Raw genomic sequence first — 14119 nt, forward strand, 5'->3', positions numbered from 1 at the left:
CTGTTGTTGGCTCTTTATGGTCTCAGGCCTGTTTTTCTAGAGCCCTTCTGAGAGGGTGCTAAGCCACCTACAGTTATGGTATCTTTTATGATGTCATCTCCAGGAGTGGTGAAAGGACACAGGAAGGAGTCTGGGGAGCTGTATTACAGCATTGAAAAAGAAGGCCAAAGGAAGTGGTATAAGCGAATGGCCGTCATTCTGTCCTTGGAGCAAGGAAACAGACTAAGAGAGCAATATGGACTTGGCCCGTATGAGGCTGTCACACCCCTCACGAAGGCAGCAGATATCAGCTTAGGTAAGACCTGAACAGCTGCCTGTGGATCCTGCTTAAAGGGAGGATTTCCAGATGAGTCAGGAATGATTGTTTGACCTCTCTGTGTGGTTTACTTGATGATGGCTGTCACTTTCTAGAGCCACTGCCATACTTGTGTCCTTACAATACCAAGTGAGAAGTCTTTAGGGTTTTTCTGGCCTTCCTAATTCTACAAGGGAGCAAACATATCTCAGTCATGGCAGTGACTAGAACAACATGTGTGGATTTAAAAAGAGGCTTCCTGATTGTGAGAGGTGGCAAAAGCACAGTGCTGTCTATGTCAGGTTTAAGTTCAGACCATGGGAACTTACCAACCTTTGGGTTATTCATCAGACAATTTGGTGGAAGGGAAGCGGAAACGGCGCAGTAACATGAGCTCCCCAGCCACCCCCACTGCCTCCAGCAGCAGCAGCACAACGCCCAACCGCAAAACCACAGAGAGTCCCCGAACTTCCACAGCAGTTCCGTCAGGCAAAAGGAAACTTACAACTTCTGAAGAGGAACGATCCCCTGCTAAGCGAGGCCGCAAGTCTGCCACTGTGAAACCTGGTAAGATGGGAGCCCAGTACAAGGCAATGTCCTTTTTATGCTGGTCACAGACTGACATCCACAACCCTATGTTCCCTGTTCTCTGTTCAGAGCCCAGCAGTGTAGACAGGAGGGCAAGACTTGATCATAGACCCCTGTGTGGGCCCTTTGGGGGGAGTAAAGTATGGAAGTTTAAGCGGACTCAAAATGGATGACATTTCTTTGATTTTTATCTTCTGCTGTCTCTTCTTTCTCGGAGACTCTGTTTCTGCTATCTGTGCTTAGGCTTTCTCAAGCTCCCTGTTGAAAGGTTGTGCTTCAGCCTGCATCTCCCCTCTTCTCCTGCCTATCCCTTTCCAGTTACTCCTATTCACTGTTCAGAAAATTCAGTTAGTTGTTTATCAAGGGTCTGCTGTGACCCAGACCTGGCAGTGGTGGCTTCTGTAAAGTCCTGTCCCTGTTGGATAGGGGTCTCTCAGGCTAGCAAATTGATGGCAGTCCATGTTCCCTTGCCCTGGCACCAGATCTTTTATTTCTCCTGTTGGAATTGTGTTGCCCGTTTACCCACCCAGTACCACTGCTGTGTATTTCAGTACACAGTAATAGCTAAGCCAGGCATGGTGGCACACACCTTTAATCCCAGCACTTGGAAGGCAGAAGCAGGCCAATCTCTGTGAGTTTGAGGCCAGCGGTCTACAAAGCGAGTCTAGAACAGCCAAGGATACACGGAGAAACCCTGTCTCAAAAAACAAAAATCCCCCAACAACTCCCACCCCCCAAAGTAAAAGCTAACCTTTATTAAAGGTTTACTAGGTGAGACATGTAGCCCAAATGTTTCATCCTAATTCCCTCATATATGATCCCTTAAAGCTTACATGCTAGAATTTATTTTCTGTAATTTTGAGAAATCTAAGACAGAAAAGTTAGTTAACTGCCTCAATGTGACAGAATAAGCCAGATCTCAAACTTAGGCAGGCTTAACCCTGAAGTCCAGTGCCATACACATAGCATCACTGCCTCTGAGACTGTTCTTGATCCTGGTTTTATTTCAGGAGGCATGCATGACCTGCTGCCATCTTAGCCTTCTAATGAACCCAATTCGACTTCTTCAGTAGGTATCTATTTCCTTCTGGAGGACTTACTGGGGCACATCTTAGCATGGGTGTTCTGAAATGGTGGCTCACTTAACCTTCCCAGGTGTTGATAGCTGGGTGTTGAGGTGGGGTATTTTGTTGTGGCTTCACCTCCATGTAAAGACACTATAAGCTAGTACTTGGCACTTTTCTGGTGAGAGTCCAGTATAGAGTGGGAGAATCTGCTTGGGACCGTGCTTGTTAGCAATGAATTTTGTTTCTTTCCCTCCCTTTTAAAGCATGCTTCAGAATCTCTCATTCTGGAAAAATCAGACCTGGGCAGTGAAAGTGGTTGAAGACTTCTAAACACTACACTTTCCTGTTCTAGAACCACCTTTTGATTTCAGGTGGTCTTAGAAGTTTTTGATGTTACAGAAATAGTACTAGTTGATTTCCATATATAAAAACAGCAAACTTAGCACTGTAATAATCATGTCAGATTTAATGTCATTTTGTCTTCATTCTAAATTTGGTTCTAGGTTGTTGACCATTTAGAATGACTGACTGGCTCTATTTACTGGTCTTATTAGGATATGCTTGGTGCTGGGCCTTTGTCCATACAGTGTCTGTGCATCATTTTAGTAACTGAGCTTTGTCCTTCCCAGGTACAGTAGGGGCAGGTGAGTTTGTAAGCCCCTGTGAGAGTGGAGACAACATAAGTGAACCTTCTGTCCTGGAAGAGCCAAGAGGGCCTTTGCCCCTCAACAAGACCTTGTTTTTGGGCTATGCCTTTCTCCTCACCATGGCCACCACCAGTGACAAGCTGGCCAGCCGCTCTAAACTGCTAGATGGTCCTACAGGAAGCAGCGAAGAGGAGGAGGGTGAGTCCGCAGGGTGCTGACTCCTGCACTCTTTCCATTTACTTTGTGAGAGGGTGCTTCTTGTGTTCAGGTAGGGTGGTGCACCAGGCGGGTGGTAACTACGATTCTGGTCAAGTAAGTAAGATTAATTTGTACCCTACTTCTGGTTAGTAGATTTTTTACAGAATTCTCAGGGAGTGATTCTAAAGATAGTATTGGTACAGCTGAGAAATACATATTTTGGTTACTTTGCATACTGACATAGACACATACATTCAGTATGTCTATATAGATGTGTACATGGGTGTGTATGCATGTGTGCACATATGTGGAAGTCATAGGACAACTTGGAAGAGTATGTTCTCTTTCCTCCTGCTGAGGCGTTGCAGGGGATCCAACTCAGGTCACCAGGCTTGGTAGTGAGTGCCTTTGCCTGCTGAGTCCTCTCGCTGGCCTAGGGAAAGTGTCTCATTCTTCATTCATAAAATGAATGATAAAATCTATCAGGCTTCAACAATGGCAGGCTTGGAATTATAATACAGTATTGGCTTTACCTTCCTGTAACTGTATACATCAACCAGGTTCCTGAGTCCTGCCACCTTCTCCATTTATGCTCTAGCATCTAATTAAGAAAACCCATGGAGGGCATACTTCATTCTGAGAGTAAGAAAGGGATGTGGTGGTCCCAGTGCCCCAGGATAGTTTGGGAAGAATTAGTTTCTAGGCCCTTTCAATTTTAAAGCTGTATGCCACATTGATGTGGGATGCATTAGTTTGTGTCTAGATGAAGTCTATACATAGGCAGGTGATAGAATGTATTTCAGAGGTCTGACAGATGTGTGGTGGAGAGAATGTGTAGATCAAATGTATACAGTGAAGGACAGTAACCTACTGATACTGATGCTGTCCAAGCCAAGCAGTAGATAGAATGCTGTAAGTTAAGAGTTCTGACTCATGCTGAGTCTTGGACGAAGGAATCAAAATGAGGGAATGTGATTGTCATAAAATGGCACACCTGAAGATGTGTGGTAACTCTCCTATCTCTAACTACTCTCCAGTTATGTACAGGGCATGGGGCAAGTGATGGGAAGCTGGACTAAAGATTTATATGGTTTGGAGCGGGGGTGGGGGGTGGTGTGCGGGTGGTGTGGTGCACGCCTTTAATCCCAGCACTTGGGAGGCAGAAGCAGGTGGATCTCTGAGTTCAATGCCTGCCTCGTCTACAGAGAGTTCCAGGACAGCCAGAGCCACTCAGAGAAACCCTGTCTCAAAAAATCCAAAGACCTAGATGGTTTGGAAGGTGCATAGGAAGAGAATCTGAGATGCCCTGGTGAAGAGAGAGAGTGGTTTGTTAAACAAAATTCAGGTACACAACAGTGGAAGAAAACGTCTACAAGCCTGATCTCAGTATTAGGAGTCCCTTGAATTCCATGCAGCAGTCTGGCATTAAAGATGGTTTGCAGCCTTCTTTTTGCTTTCCCAGTGTTGCTTTTAAAACTTAGCCTTTGAAACCAGACTTTACAAGGCAGTCCTGCATAGATGTTTGTTACTTGGTACTGTATAGCCTTGAAAGCTGACTGTGAATAATGAGAGATGCAAGCTGTTTAGTTCCTCAAATCAGTTAGTAAATTTCTGTCTGTCTAAGCACTAATAGCTACAGAATAGAAAAGGAAACAGTTCCAACAGGCATTAAAGTAGCACCTAGAAAACCAACTGTTATTTAAATTATAAGATTATTAAAAATAACAATTTTTTTATATATATAAAGAATTTTTAGAAATTCCTCCTTTCAACAAGCAGTATACAGAATGCCAGCTTCGAGCAGGAGCTGGGTATATCCTTGAAGACTTCAATGAAGCCCAGGTGAGTACTTTATTTTGTGGCTTCCCACTTTCTGTATTGAGAAAGGGCTGAATAAGGATTTGGAAGGTTGGTTGAAGTCCAGGGCATCATACCACTGCTACCAAGTCCAGCATTTTCATTGTACACAAAGAATGGAAGCTAGAGGTTGTGTTAGGTGGTGGTGGCTTTGAGACAGCAACAGATTAAAATTATATTTAATAGAAAGCCTATTAGTGTTGCTGTTTCTCTAGCCTGGAAGGCTGGGTACTGGGTGTGGTTGACCCTTGAGATTTGGGCCTTCCAAAGTCTGTAGGTGAAAGAGTCAAACTACATCTCAGGAAGCAGTTTTGGCTTTTCAGCGAGCAACAAAGCCTTAGGTACAAAAAACAGATTAAGCAGTATTTTTGATATCAATTGGAAGTCTTCACACCTTCTCTTGAGGGCTCATAATGTACAGCTAATGAGGAAAGGTTTTCCTAGACATCACCAGACCCATCAGCTGGGCTTTCTTCCAGTGTAATACAGCCTACCAGTGTCTCCTAATTGCGGACCAGCATTGTCGAACCCGGAAGTACTTCCTGTGCCTTGCCAGTGGAATTCCTTGTGTGTCTCACGTCTGGGTCCATGATAGTTGCCATGCCAACCAGCTCCAAAACTACCGTAATTATCTGCTGCCTGCAGGGTATAGCCTTGAGGAGCAAAGAATTCTGGATTGGTGAGTGTTTAGGAGCCCATCCAGAGCTGGGAAGACAGGAAGACTAGCTGCTGGGAGGAAAGTCTAGTTGAGAAAATGAAGTGTTACTAGAAACTGGGAGTGTCTGTAAACTAAGTCACAATTTGAGTGGATTTGGAATGATTTCAGCAGTCGAGTACTTTATTGCTGAAGCCTCATTCTACATTGGCTGGCGACCTTCTGAATGTGTGTGGGGATTAGTGTACAGGATCAGTATTCCCTGTTATGGGAAGCACTGAAACTAGGATTAAGTTTCAATCATTAAACTTAAAAGAAGGGGAGGGGGACTCAGACGTGTAACTTGATTGTTTTTAGCAAAGTCTGGGATGCCAGAGTGCATATGTCATTCAGAAGAGAGGCAGGGCATGCTTAGTACAGGCCTAGTCAGGAAAGCATTCAGATGTGAAGAGTCCCTTTGCAGACAGGTTGCACTGAAGTTTCTTTCCAGTTCCCAAATGCTGTCTCCAACTGCTTCGCAGGCAACCCCGTGAAAACCCTTTCCAGAATCTGAAGGTCCTCTTGGTGTCAGATCAACAACAGAACTTCCTGGAGCTCTGGTCTGAGATCCTCATGACTGGAGGGGCAGCCTCTGTGAAGCAGCACCATTCTAGTGCCCACAACAAAGGTACCTGCAGAGTGTGTTTCATAGTCTCTCCAGGGATGTCTTTAGACTCTGCTGTTAGCCTCATTTAGAGAGAAGTCCTGCCTTCTGAAGGAGTGAAGGATGAAGCTGTCGTGCTTCTGTAGTCTCCAATGGCATTTCCACTCAGTAGTTCTCTGAAGTGGTTATTACTTTTACTTTAGGTTTGAACATACAGTATCTATGAAAGAGGGCTTTGGTTTGGCAGAGTAGAGTAGGGAATACTGGCTAGAAGGCACACCTGGCTTTCTAATGAAAGTTAAACTGAACGTACTTTGCTCATTCACTTCCCCCTCTTCTTGCAGACATTGCTTTAGGGGTATTTGATGTGGTGGTGACAGACCCCTCATGCCCAGCCTCGGTGCTCAAGTGTGCTGAAGCCTTGCAGCTGCCTGTGGTGTCACAAGAGTGGGTGATCCAGTGCCTCATCGTTGGGGAGAGAATTGGATTCAAGCAGCATCCAAAATATAAACATGATTATGTTTCTCACTAAAGATACTTGGTCTTACTGGTTTTATCCCTGCTATTGTGGAGACTGTGTTTTAACCAGGTTTTAAGTGTGTCTTGTGTGTAATTGTATTTGCATGGACTTGTACATAGTTTTATTTGCCGGACTTTTATGATAAAATAAATGTTGAATCTCTTGGTTGTAGTAACTGGGATTTCTTCATCTGTTTCTTTGAGCTTAATCTCAGAATATGGTAAACATAGGCCTGTCACTTCAGCAGTACAACAAACAAAGGAAGATAAAAATGTAGAGATGAACTTTATTCTGTGACACTACTGTCATTGTCAAAAGGATTATCCCAGGCATCTAAAATGTTTGTTATGCTTGTAAAAACTCATTTTAAAGTAGGTGAGGGCCTAGAGGAACAGCAGTGCTTCAGTTGAATGGGATGGGATAGCAAGACCTGAGCTTATTAACGGCTGACCTAAGGCACTCAGCTGAAAGGGAGAACTGTGTTATGGACAGTGACTATAAACTTGATAAAGAAAGTTAACTGTCACAGCTGCTGGAAGCTATTTCTTCCTCACATTCAACATCATCCTTGTTAAGGTACAGCCTTTCAAACAGTAAATACTTTAGGCTTCGTTGTCACTTCGTCTGTCACACCTTGTCTTTTGCTGTGAGATGAAAAGCAATCATAGACAATAGGTAAATGAGTATGTGTGGCTGTTTGAATAATATTTATTTACAAAAACAAGCAGCAGGCCATTATCTGCCAAGCCTTGCTCCCAGAGGTAGCAATGGAAGGGGCCCTCTCTAGTTGACAAACACAGGGGCTCAGAAGATTCAGTGACTACAAACTGAGGCCTCAACACCGCATTCTTGTCCAGCTTGGAGGGAAGGTATGTAAACGAAGTTATCATTTCCTTCGTTTATGCTAATACAAACACTAGTGACTGCAAGTGGCTAGGCTATCTGACCATAACCTTAACTCACATGGTTTGTTTATAGTGGGAAAACTAGGTTGCAATTTTCAGCTTCTAAAATCTGAACAATATGACCTCTATCGTCTTTAGACTTGCTCTTTTACCAGTCTGAAAGAATTAGAACCCACTGGCTGAATTCTTCAGATTTAGAACCCACTGGCTGAATTACTCAGATTAGGCTTGGAGTATCCTTAAAGGAGGGAGGCTCTCACATCTTAAACTTCTGAGGGATAAAGATAATCTGTGTAGTTATAAATTACAAGGTAAAGAAACAGGGGAAACCCACAGCCTGTCTTAAGGGTTTTCTAATGTGATGGTAACATCTAGAAGCAGACCCATTCATAACCATGACTCCTTTCTTACATGTGAGCCAAACCTATACATACTTTATCCACATTGTTTACTTCCGTCTCTTCCATAGGGACATAGTAAATGTCGAATGCACCACTGCTGCACATATGACCCACCCAACAGATGTCTTAGTGTCAAGTGTCACAGCCATCCTGGGACCCCAGTCCCCCTACAGGAATGGTAGGAGGATTTATACCCCTGGAGTGCTTCTACAAGTATGCACTTTGACCAGTCCACAGGCATTTGATGAATGACTAGAGAGGTTTGTTCCAGACATCAGAATGTGGCAGGATTTGACTGTTTGGTTCATAAAATGATTTGAGAATTGAGTTTTCACATCCCAAAACTATAAAAGAAAAAAAAGTTTCATTAAATACCATGTTTTCCAAAAAGCACGGCAATCTGAAATATAGCTAACACCTTGATACTGAAAGGTTGGCTTCTGCTAAGCTAGGTAGAGAGGATGCTTGTGGACATGTTGGAGAGGAAGAAGGCAGTGGAGGGCAACGGAATGCTGTTGATGACACGGATCTCGTATTAGACCCAAGAAGTTCAGACGAGGCACTGCCCACTTTACCGAGAAGGAGCTGTGGCCAGTGAAGCATGGTGTCACAGCTGCATTGCTGGTACTTGTCAGAGTAGCTTGCAGAAGCCAGCCTGCCCGTCAGAACACAGCAGTGCGTAACCTAGCACAGACTTACTCTCAGCTGGAGTATTTTACTATGCTGATTATTTTTACCAGAAAATAAATCCCAGTAAAATTTAGGAACATGATCACTCATCCCTTACCTGCAAAAAACACCCAACTCCCCAAATCTCTGAGCCTTGCTTATAAAATGAGGGCATTTGGAGATAATGGTTAAAGTTGTATTTTGCATTTCTACAATTCAGTACCCTGACACCCCCCCCCCCCCCCCCGCAAATCTAATGAGTCCCCCAAGGATTGTTCCTACCTGCCCAGAGTTCCACCAGCCTGGGTATAATATTTGTTATAATCTAGCCGGAGCAGTAACTGAGCCAAATCTGAGTTGATCTGATGATTCCGAACACTGGAAAGAATCTTGAACAGGAGTGAAGACTGGCGACTAAAGCCCTGTTGAGAGAGCAGAGCTGTCACTGCCCATGCAGAGAGCTGGGTGTCTAGGGTTCTTTGAAAAGGCCTTGCTTAAATTTCTGCAGGATGCCTGGCCTTCCCATATTCCTATTTCAGTCAGCTCCTAAAATGACTTCGACTTGTTAGTACCACATTTGTGAGATGCATGACTTCCGTGAAAGTACTTTCTCATTAGTAGGAATTTTACAGCTCATTTCAGAATAATGTATTCTATCACATACTAGTACTGCAGCGAGCTTGCTCTGTTACAAGGAGATATATTCAGATTATACTTACAAGTGAGATGGGAGGCTGGTTCAGGGAAGGAAGTGGGATGTGAGAAAATGAGCACAAAGCTAATGCGTCCTTGGTGGGCTGAATAAACTATTCAGGGCTGTACTATTTCTGAACACTGAGGCAGGCAGCACATTAATCATCTTCAAAACTCACTGATTCCAACACTTTCATCTTTTTATCTTGTCATTTCTGTCTGTCCTGGGAAGTGCTTTACTGACTCAGCAGAGACTGGGGTAGGGGGTGCAGGTATGTATTTCCAGTAGCTAGGCAGCTCACCTTCACAAGAATGCTCAGCTGGGCAGCTCCTCGCTCATCCAGTGGACCCAGGTTCTGACTGACCAGTGAACAAAAACTGTGACACAGATCCAGAATTTCATTCAGGCAGTGAAACACCTACTCAAAACACAGACATGAAGGAAGAACTTGTTAGAAATGCAAGGTTTGGGAAAATAGTCTTAACAGTTGACCTCCAATATCTGAACTTGGCACAGACACCCCCACCTTCAAGGCTGTCTGGCATTCCCCAGCACCTTGCAGAATGAACGAACATCCCCTTCCTGGGACAGCTGCGGCCTCTTTCCTTTGCACAGAAGCTCCTTCTAGCCACCATTACCTCACACCGTTCCTTAGCCCACTGAGTGTGCTCTTGCCTTTGAGTGTTGTTCCCTGGGATTTCTCTTCTCTTTAGTAACAGGTCAAGCCCCATTCCCTGTGAAATGTTCCTTCTCCACTGCAGCCTTTACTGAGCTCCACCCTTCTCTGCTGTAGCATCTGTGTTGTTCACTGGCAGTTGTTCAGGCAACCTGTGCTGTTGCTGACTTTTGTATGTACATGTCTTGTTTTTCCAACTAGATTGTGAGCTCCTTAAGGGCAGAGCCATGACTTATACCTCTTTGTATCCCCAGTGCCTTGCATACAGTAAGCACTCAATAAAGACTTCAATTATGAACACCTGTTCTGATGTGCTTTTCCTCAAGGATACAGCCCTACAAGGACCACCGCAGTTCACAGAACCGTACTTAAGTCGCTTTTCCTTGGTGAAGCAAGTAACAGCCCCAAACACCAGAGCAAAAAGCCCATTCCATTTGTGATTGGTGCCCTGAGCAGTACAACCTGCTCACTGCAGAGATTAAAGCCTAAACACTGTAGGGTTATTTCAGGCTCCCACTTTTCATCTTGGGATTGGAACCAGCTTGTGTGTGTACAATAGGTGATGCCTTATTGTACAGTCAGCATGTCTGACATAAGTGTTCTCTGGCCTAAGATTTTCACAAAGTCATAGATGATTCCAGTATATAGTCAAGGTTGAGGTGCTGCCAGAGGTCCTTAAGTGTGTGTACTTGCAGATAGACATACACTCAAGAGTGACAGACACTATGTGCCTGTGAAAACAACTTTCAAATGATTGGCTGATCCTGGTCCAACAGAGAAAGTGAACTGTGTTGTTTTCCTGTATAGTCATTTCTTCTAGGGGTTAAATACATAGTTCTTTTTAAGTATACCTGTTCACCATACCCTGTAACATTTAACACCATAATTTTGTTTTGCTTTGAGTTGTCCAAAATGTAAAAATGGAATTGAACAAGTGCTTAATTAACAGTTTCATATCTTGTTAATACCAAGAGTTTAAAGGAACAAATTAAAATTAGGCTAAGGAAACCACCACCCCTACTTACAGGTTTCAGCAAAATAAAGGACTGGGCCAGCAGATTGCTTAGGAAGTGATCATGCGCCAATCGGATACTTTCAAAGTCCCGAGTAGAATTGATCTGATGAAGCAGCTGTGAGAACTGAGACTCCAGCACGTCTACCTGATAGACAGATTTTACATATGTATCAGTACCTGGCACATCCTGAGTTCTCTACGGTTCTTCAAATCATTTAGTATGTGGTGAACTGTTCATGCCTCAGAGTATCTGTGGAGGGTAGAGGACAACTTTTCAGGGTCTGTTCCAAAGCCTGCCACCGTGTAATGTCCCAGGTGTCATGTTTCAGTTGCTGAGCCAGTAGAGTTTGTGTTGCTTGGGGCCTTGTGTAGGCTGTAGCCCCGCGTTGTATTCCCTGCCATTTGTTTCTTTTGACACAGGGTCTTGCTGCAACCTAGGCTTTGTGATTTTAACTTCCTGGCACTTCCAAGTATGGATATTATAGTTGGGTGTCAACAGGACTGGCTGTATAATTCCTGTTTTTGAGACAGGGTCTCGTGTAACCCAGGCTGGCCTCAAAATCATTGCATAGTCAAGGATGACCTTGAACTTCTATTCTCCTGCTTCTACCTCTCAAGGGCCTGGGTTACAGGCTGGTGCCAAGTGACATTTTGCCTGACATTTTGCAGTGCTGGGGCTCAAACTTCCTGTAAGCTACTTAAGAACTCTACCAACTGAGCTACATTCCTGGTCACAGTTGTGTAGTTTTTTAAAAACATGTTTTGCTTGCATATATGTATGTGTACCACATTCATACATGGTGCTCAGAGGTCAGAAGAGAGTGTCAGATCCTCTGGGAGTACATGGTTGCTAGGAAACAAACCTGGGTCCTCTGCAAGTGCAGTCAGTGCTCTTAACTGCTAAACCATCTTTCCCGCTCCATGGGTAATTCTTAATAGCTTCAAATGTCTTTGTAGACCACTCTTCCCTACCACAGTGTAATCCACTCATGCCTTGTCCCTTCCACGGACTGACCAGTTAGCAATAGCAAGCTTGTCCAACATGTAGCCAAGGAGCAACACAAAATTATAAAATTAGTTAAGAGATTATGCGATTCTTTTTTTTGGCAGTGTGTGTGTGGGGTTGTTGCACGGTTCTTGGGAGTGAACTTTGTAAATGACAATGTCATGCTATAATGTCAAAAATTGGACATGTCTGACAAACACAGAGGGGCAAGTCAGCTACTAGTGCATTGCCCATTAAGTATCCTGACTAACTCCCTTTATCCATGGATTTCCATTTAAAATGCCAAGCACCATACCTAGTGATATTACTACTGAAATTTCTCCAACTGTAGCATTTTACCAAATACAGACCCGCAGGCCCTTCTCAGTGCTTTCTAGGCTCCTTCTCCCACCTCTTCCTTACATCACTCAGAACACACCTGGAGATAGTATTGAAGATTGTCTACCAAGAAGGCCATGTGATTTCTTAGGCGCCACTTGATTGCGTCTGTCTGGTTAGATTTGAGGTGCTTGCGTTGCATCTGGAGGGCCCAGCAGTGCTGTAGTTCAGCTTGGACACGGCGCACACTCAGTAAGTACTTGAAAACAACATTGTACCTACGGCAGAAATATCATTGAGATACAGACCTCACTCCAACACCCCTCCACACAGACACAGGGATTGTTCTAGCCTCTCTCCAGGCTAGAAGAGTGGTGAGAATAGCCTATTTATGCAGTAAATTATATAGCAGAGAAAGTGAAGCAATTTTCAGTTGTGCAACAAAATAATTAAGCTTCAGTAAAAGAACCTGTCACAAGGGAGTAAGATGGAACATGAGAGAGGACATCCAATGTCCTCTTTTAACCCTGCAGCCACTCACATCACACACATACACACAAAAACATAGTAAATATTTTAAAATTCCAAAAGTATTAAATTTAAAGATTTAAAATATTTTGTCATAAACACTAACATGGTAAATATTTTAACACTAAAATATTTTATTAAATATTAACATTAATTTTTAGGTAAGATTAAATATTTTTTTAAATGCATCAAATAAGGGGGTGAATGGACTGTTGGCGTCTATGAGTAGCCAAATTTTGGAGTCTCTGAAAAAGATCTGTACAACTTGTCTAGCTAGGCTGTGAGCTCTGAACCTGTTGCAGAATCTTCTCCCTGCAGCAGCCGCATCATTTCCTGCTTAGGCCTGGTCTGCCCAGCTTCTGAACATTCTAAAACAGTAGGCGAGCTGTGAAGAACAAGGAAGTACTGGGAGGTAGGCTGAAAAGAGATGGTCTTTTCCTCACTCTTGTGGCCACAGGGAGAATGATTTCCTCATCCTTTCTCAAGGTGCAGTGTGCTTCTCTCATCTCCTTCCTGGGGATATACGGTCCCATCATGCACTGGGCAGATGCTCTTCTAAGGGACAAGACTGCATCATGGCCCAGCCCCCTCATTATATCCCCCTAGTTTGGTTGCCTCCCCGTGGAGGTAATAGGATTGTGTTGGTTCATTTTTAGTTAAATTGATACAAGCTAGAGTCATCTGTGAAGAGAGCGCCTCTTGAGAAAATGTATCCTTAAAAGTGGCCTGCAGGCAAGACTATGGGACATTTTCTTGATTAATGATTGATGTGGTGTGCAGTGGTCCTGAGTACTATTAAAAAAAAACAAAAACACCAAGCAGAATGAGCCACGAACAGCAAGCCAGTAAAGCAGCAATACTCCAGGATTTCTGCTTCAGTTCCTGTCTCCATGTTCCTGCTGACTTTCCTTCCTGATGCTATATGCTACAAGCCAAAATAAAACCCCAGCTAATACGAGGCTCGCAAGTAACTTAACATCATAAACAACAAATCATAAAAACCAGGAGAGAAACTTCTAAGGACTGATAGAATAGTCAAGTGCCAGAACTCAGTGTGGTACCTGAGACTCCACATCCCAGAGGCCTCAAACTCATCCACAAATAGTACGCCTGCAATCATTTACTTGTCAATTAAAGAGAGATGTCTTGGCTGGGCATAGTGGTGCACACTTTTAATCCTAGTGCTTGGGAGGCAGAGGCAGGCAGATCTCTTTAAGTTTGAGGCCAGCCTGGTCTACATAGTGAGTTCCAGGACAGCTAGGGCTATATACAGAGACCCTGTCTCAAACAAATGAACAAAATCTGGGCTTAGAGAGATGGTTAAGTGGCTAAGAGCACTTGCTGTTCTTGCAGAAAACCTAAATTCAGTTCCTAGCACCCATACTGGGTGCCTCACAATTACATGCAACTTCAGTTCTGGTCTCCATGGGCACCAGC

The 14119-nt window shown here is 43.8% G+C and overlaps 2 protein-coding genes across 5 annotated transcripts in view; one reads left to right on the plus strand and one right to left on the minus strand.

Moving 5' to 3' along the window:
- TP53BP1 (tumor protein p53 binding protein 1) overlaps window positions 1-6645 on the plus strand; it is a 69812-nt gene extending 63167 nt beyond the window's left edge. For 2 of the 3 annotated variants that reach the window (XM_084774273.1, XM_084774274.1), the window contains 7 exons: window positions 104-295; window positions 647-862; window positions 2580-2795; window positions 4543-4637; window positions 5132-5331; window positions 5829-5974; window positions 6295-6645. In XM_084774273.1, the coding sequence (XP_084630399.1) occupies window positions 104-295; window positions 647-862; window positions 2580-2795; window positions 4543-4637; window positions 5132-5331; window positions 5829-5974; window positions 6295-6482 (1253 nt within the window). In that variant the 3' untranslated portion in view covers window positions 6483-6645. Of the gene's footprint in view, window positions 1-103; window positions 296-646; window positions 863-2579; window positions 2796-4542; window positions 4638-5131; window positions 5332-5828; window positions 5975-6294 lie in introns of those variants that run through there. The other variant, XM_084774275.1, reaches the window with a different exon arrangement.
- Window positions 6646-6736: 91 nt separating this feature from the next.
- TUBGCP4 (tubulin gamma complex component 4) overlaps window positions 6737-14119 on the minus strand; it is a 30486-nt gene continuing 23103 nt past the window's right edge. For both annotated transcript variants that reach the window (XM_084774304.1, XM_084774303.1), the window contains exons 14-18: window positions 12255-12432; window positions 10841-10975; window positions 9441-9557; window positions 8728-8867; window positions 6737-8120 (exon numbers count right to left, since the gene is read on the minus strand). In XM_084774304.1, the coding sequence (XP_084630430.1) occupies window positions 8108-8120; window positions 8728-8867; window positions 9441-9557; window positions 10841-10975; window positions 12255-12432 (583 nt within the window). In that variant the 3' untranslated portion in view covers window positions 6737-8107. The remainder of the gene's footprint in view (window positions 8121-8727; window positions 8868-9440; window positions 9558-10840; window positions 10976-12254; window positions 12433-14119) is intronic.

Source organism: Acomys minous (genome assembly GCF_964271855.1).
Source record: "Acomys minous genome assembly, chromosome: 3".
Classification (NCBI taxonomy): Eukaryota; Metazoa; Chordata; class Mammalia; order Rodentia; family Muridae; genus Acomys; species Acomys minous.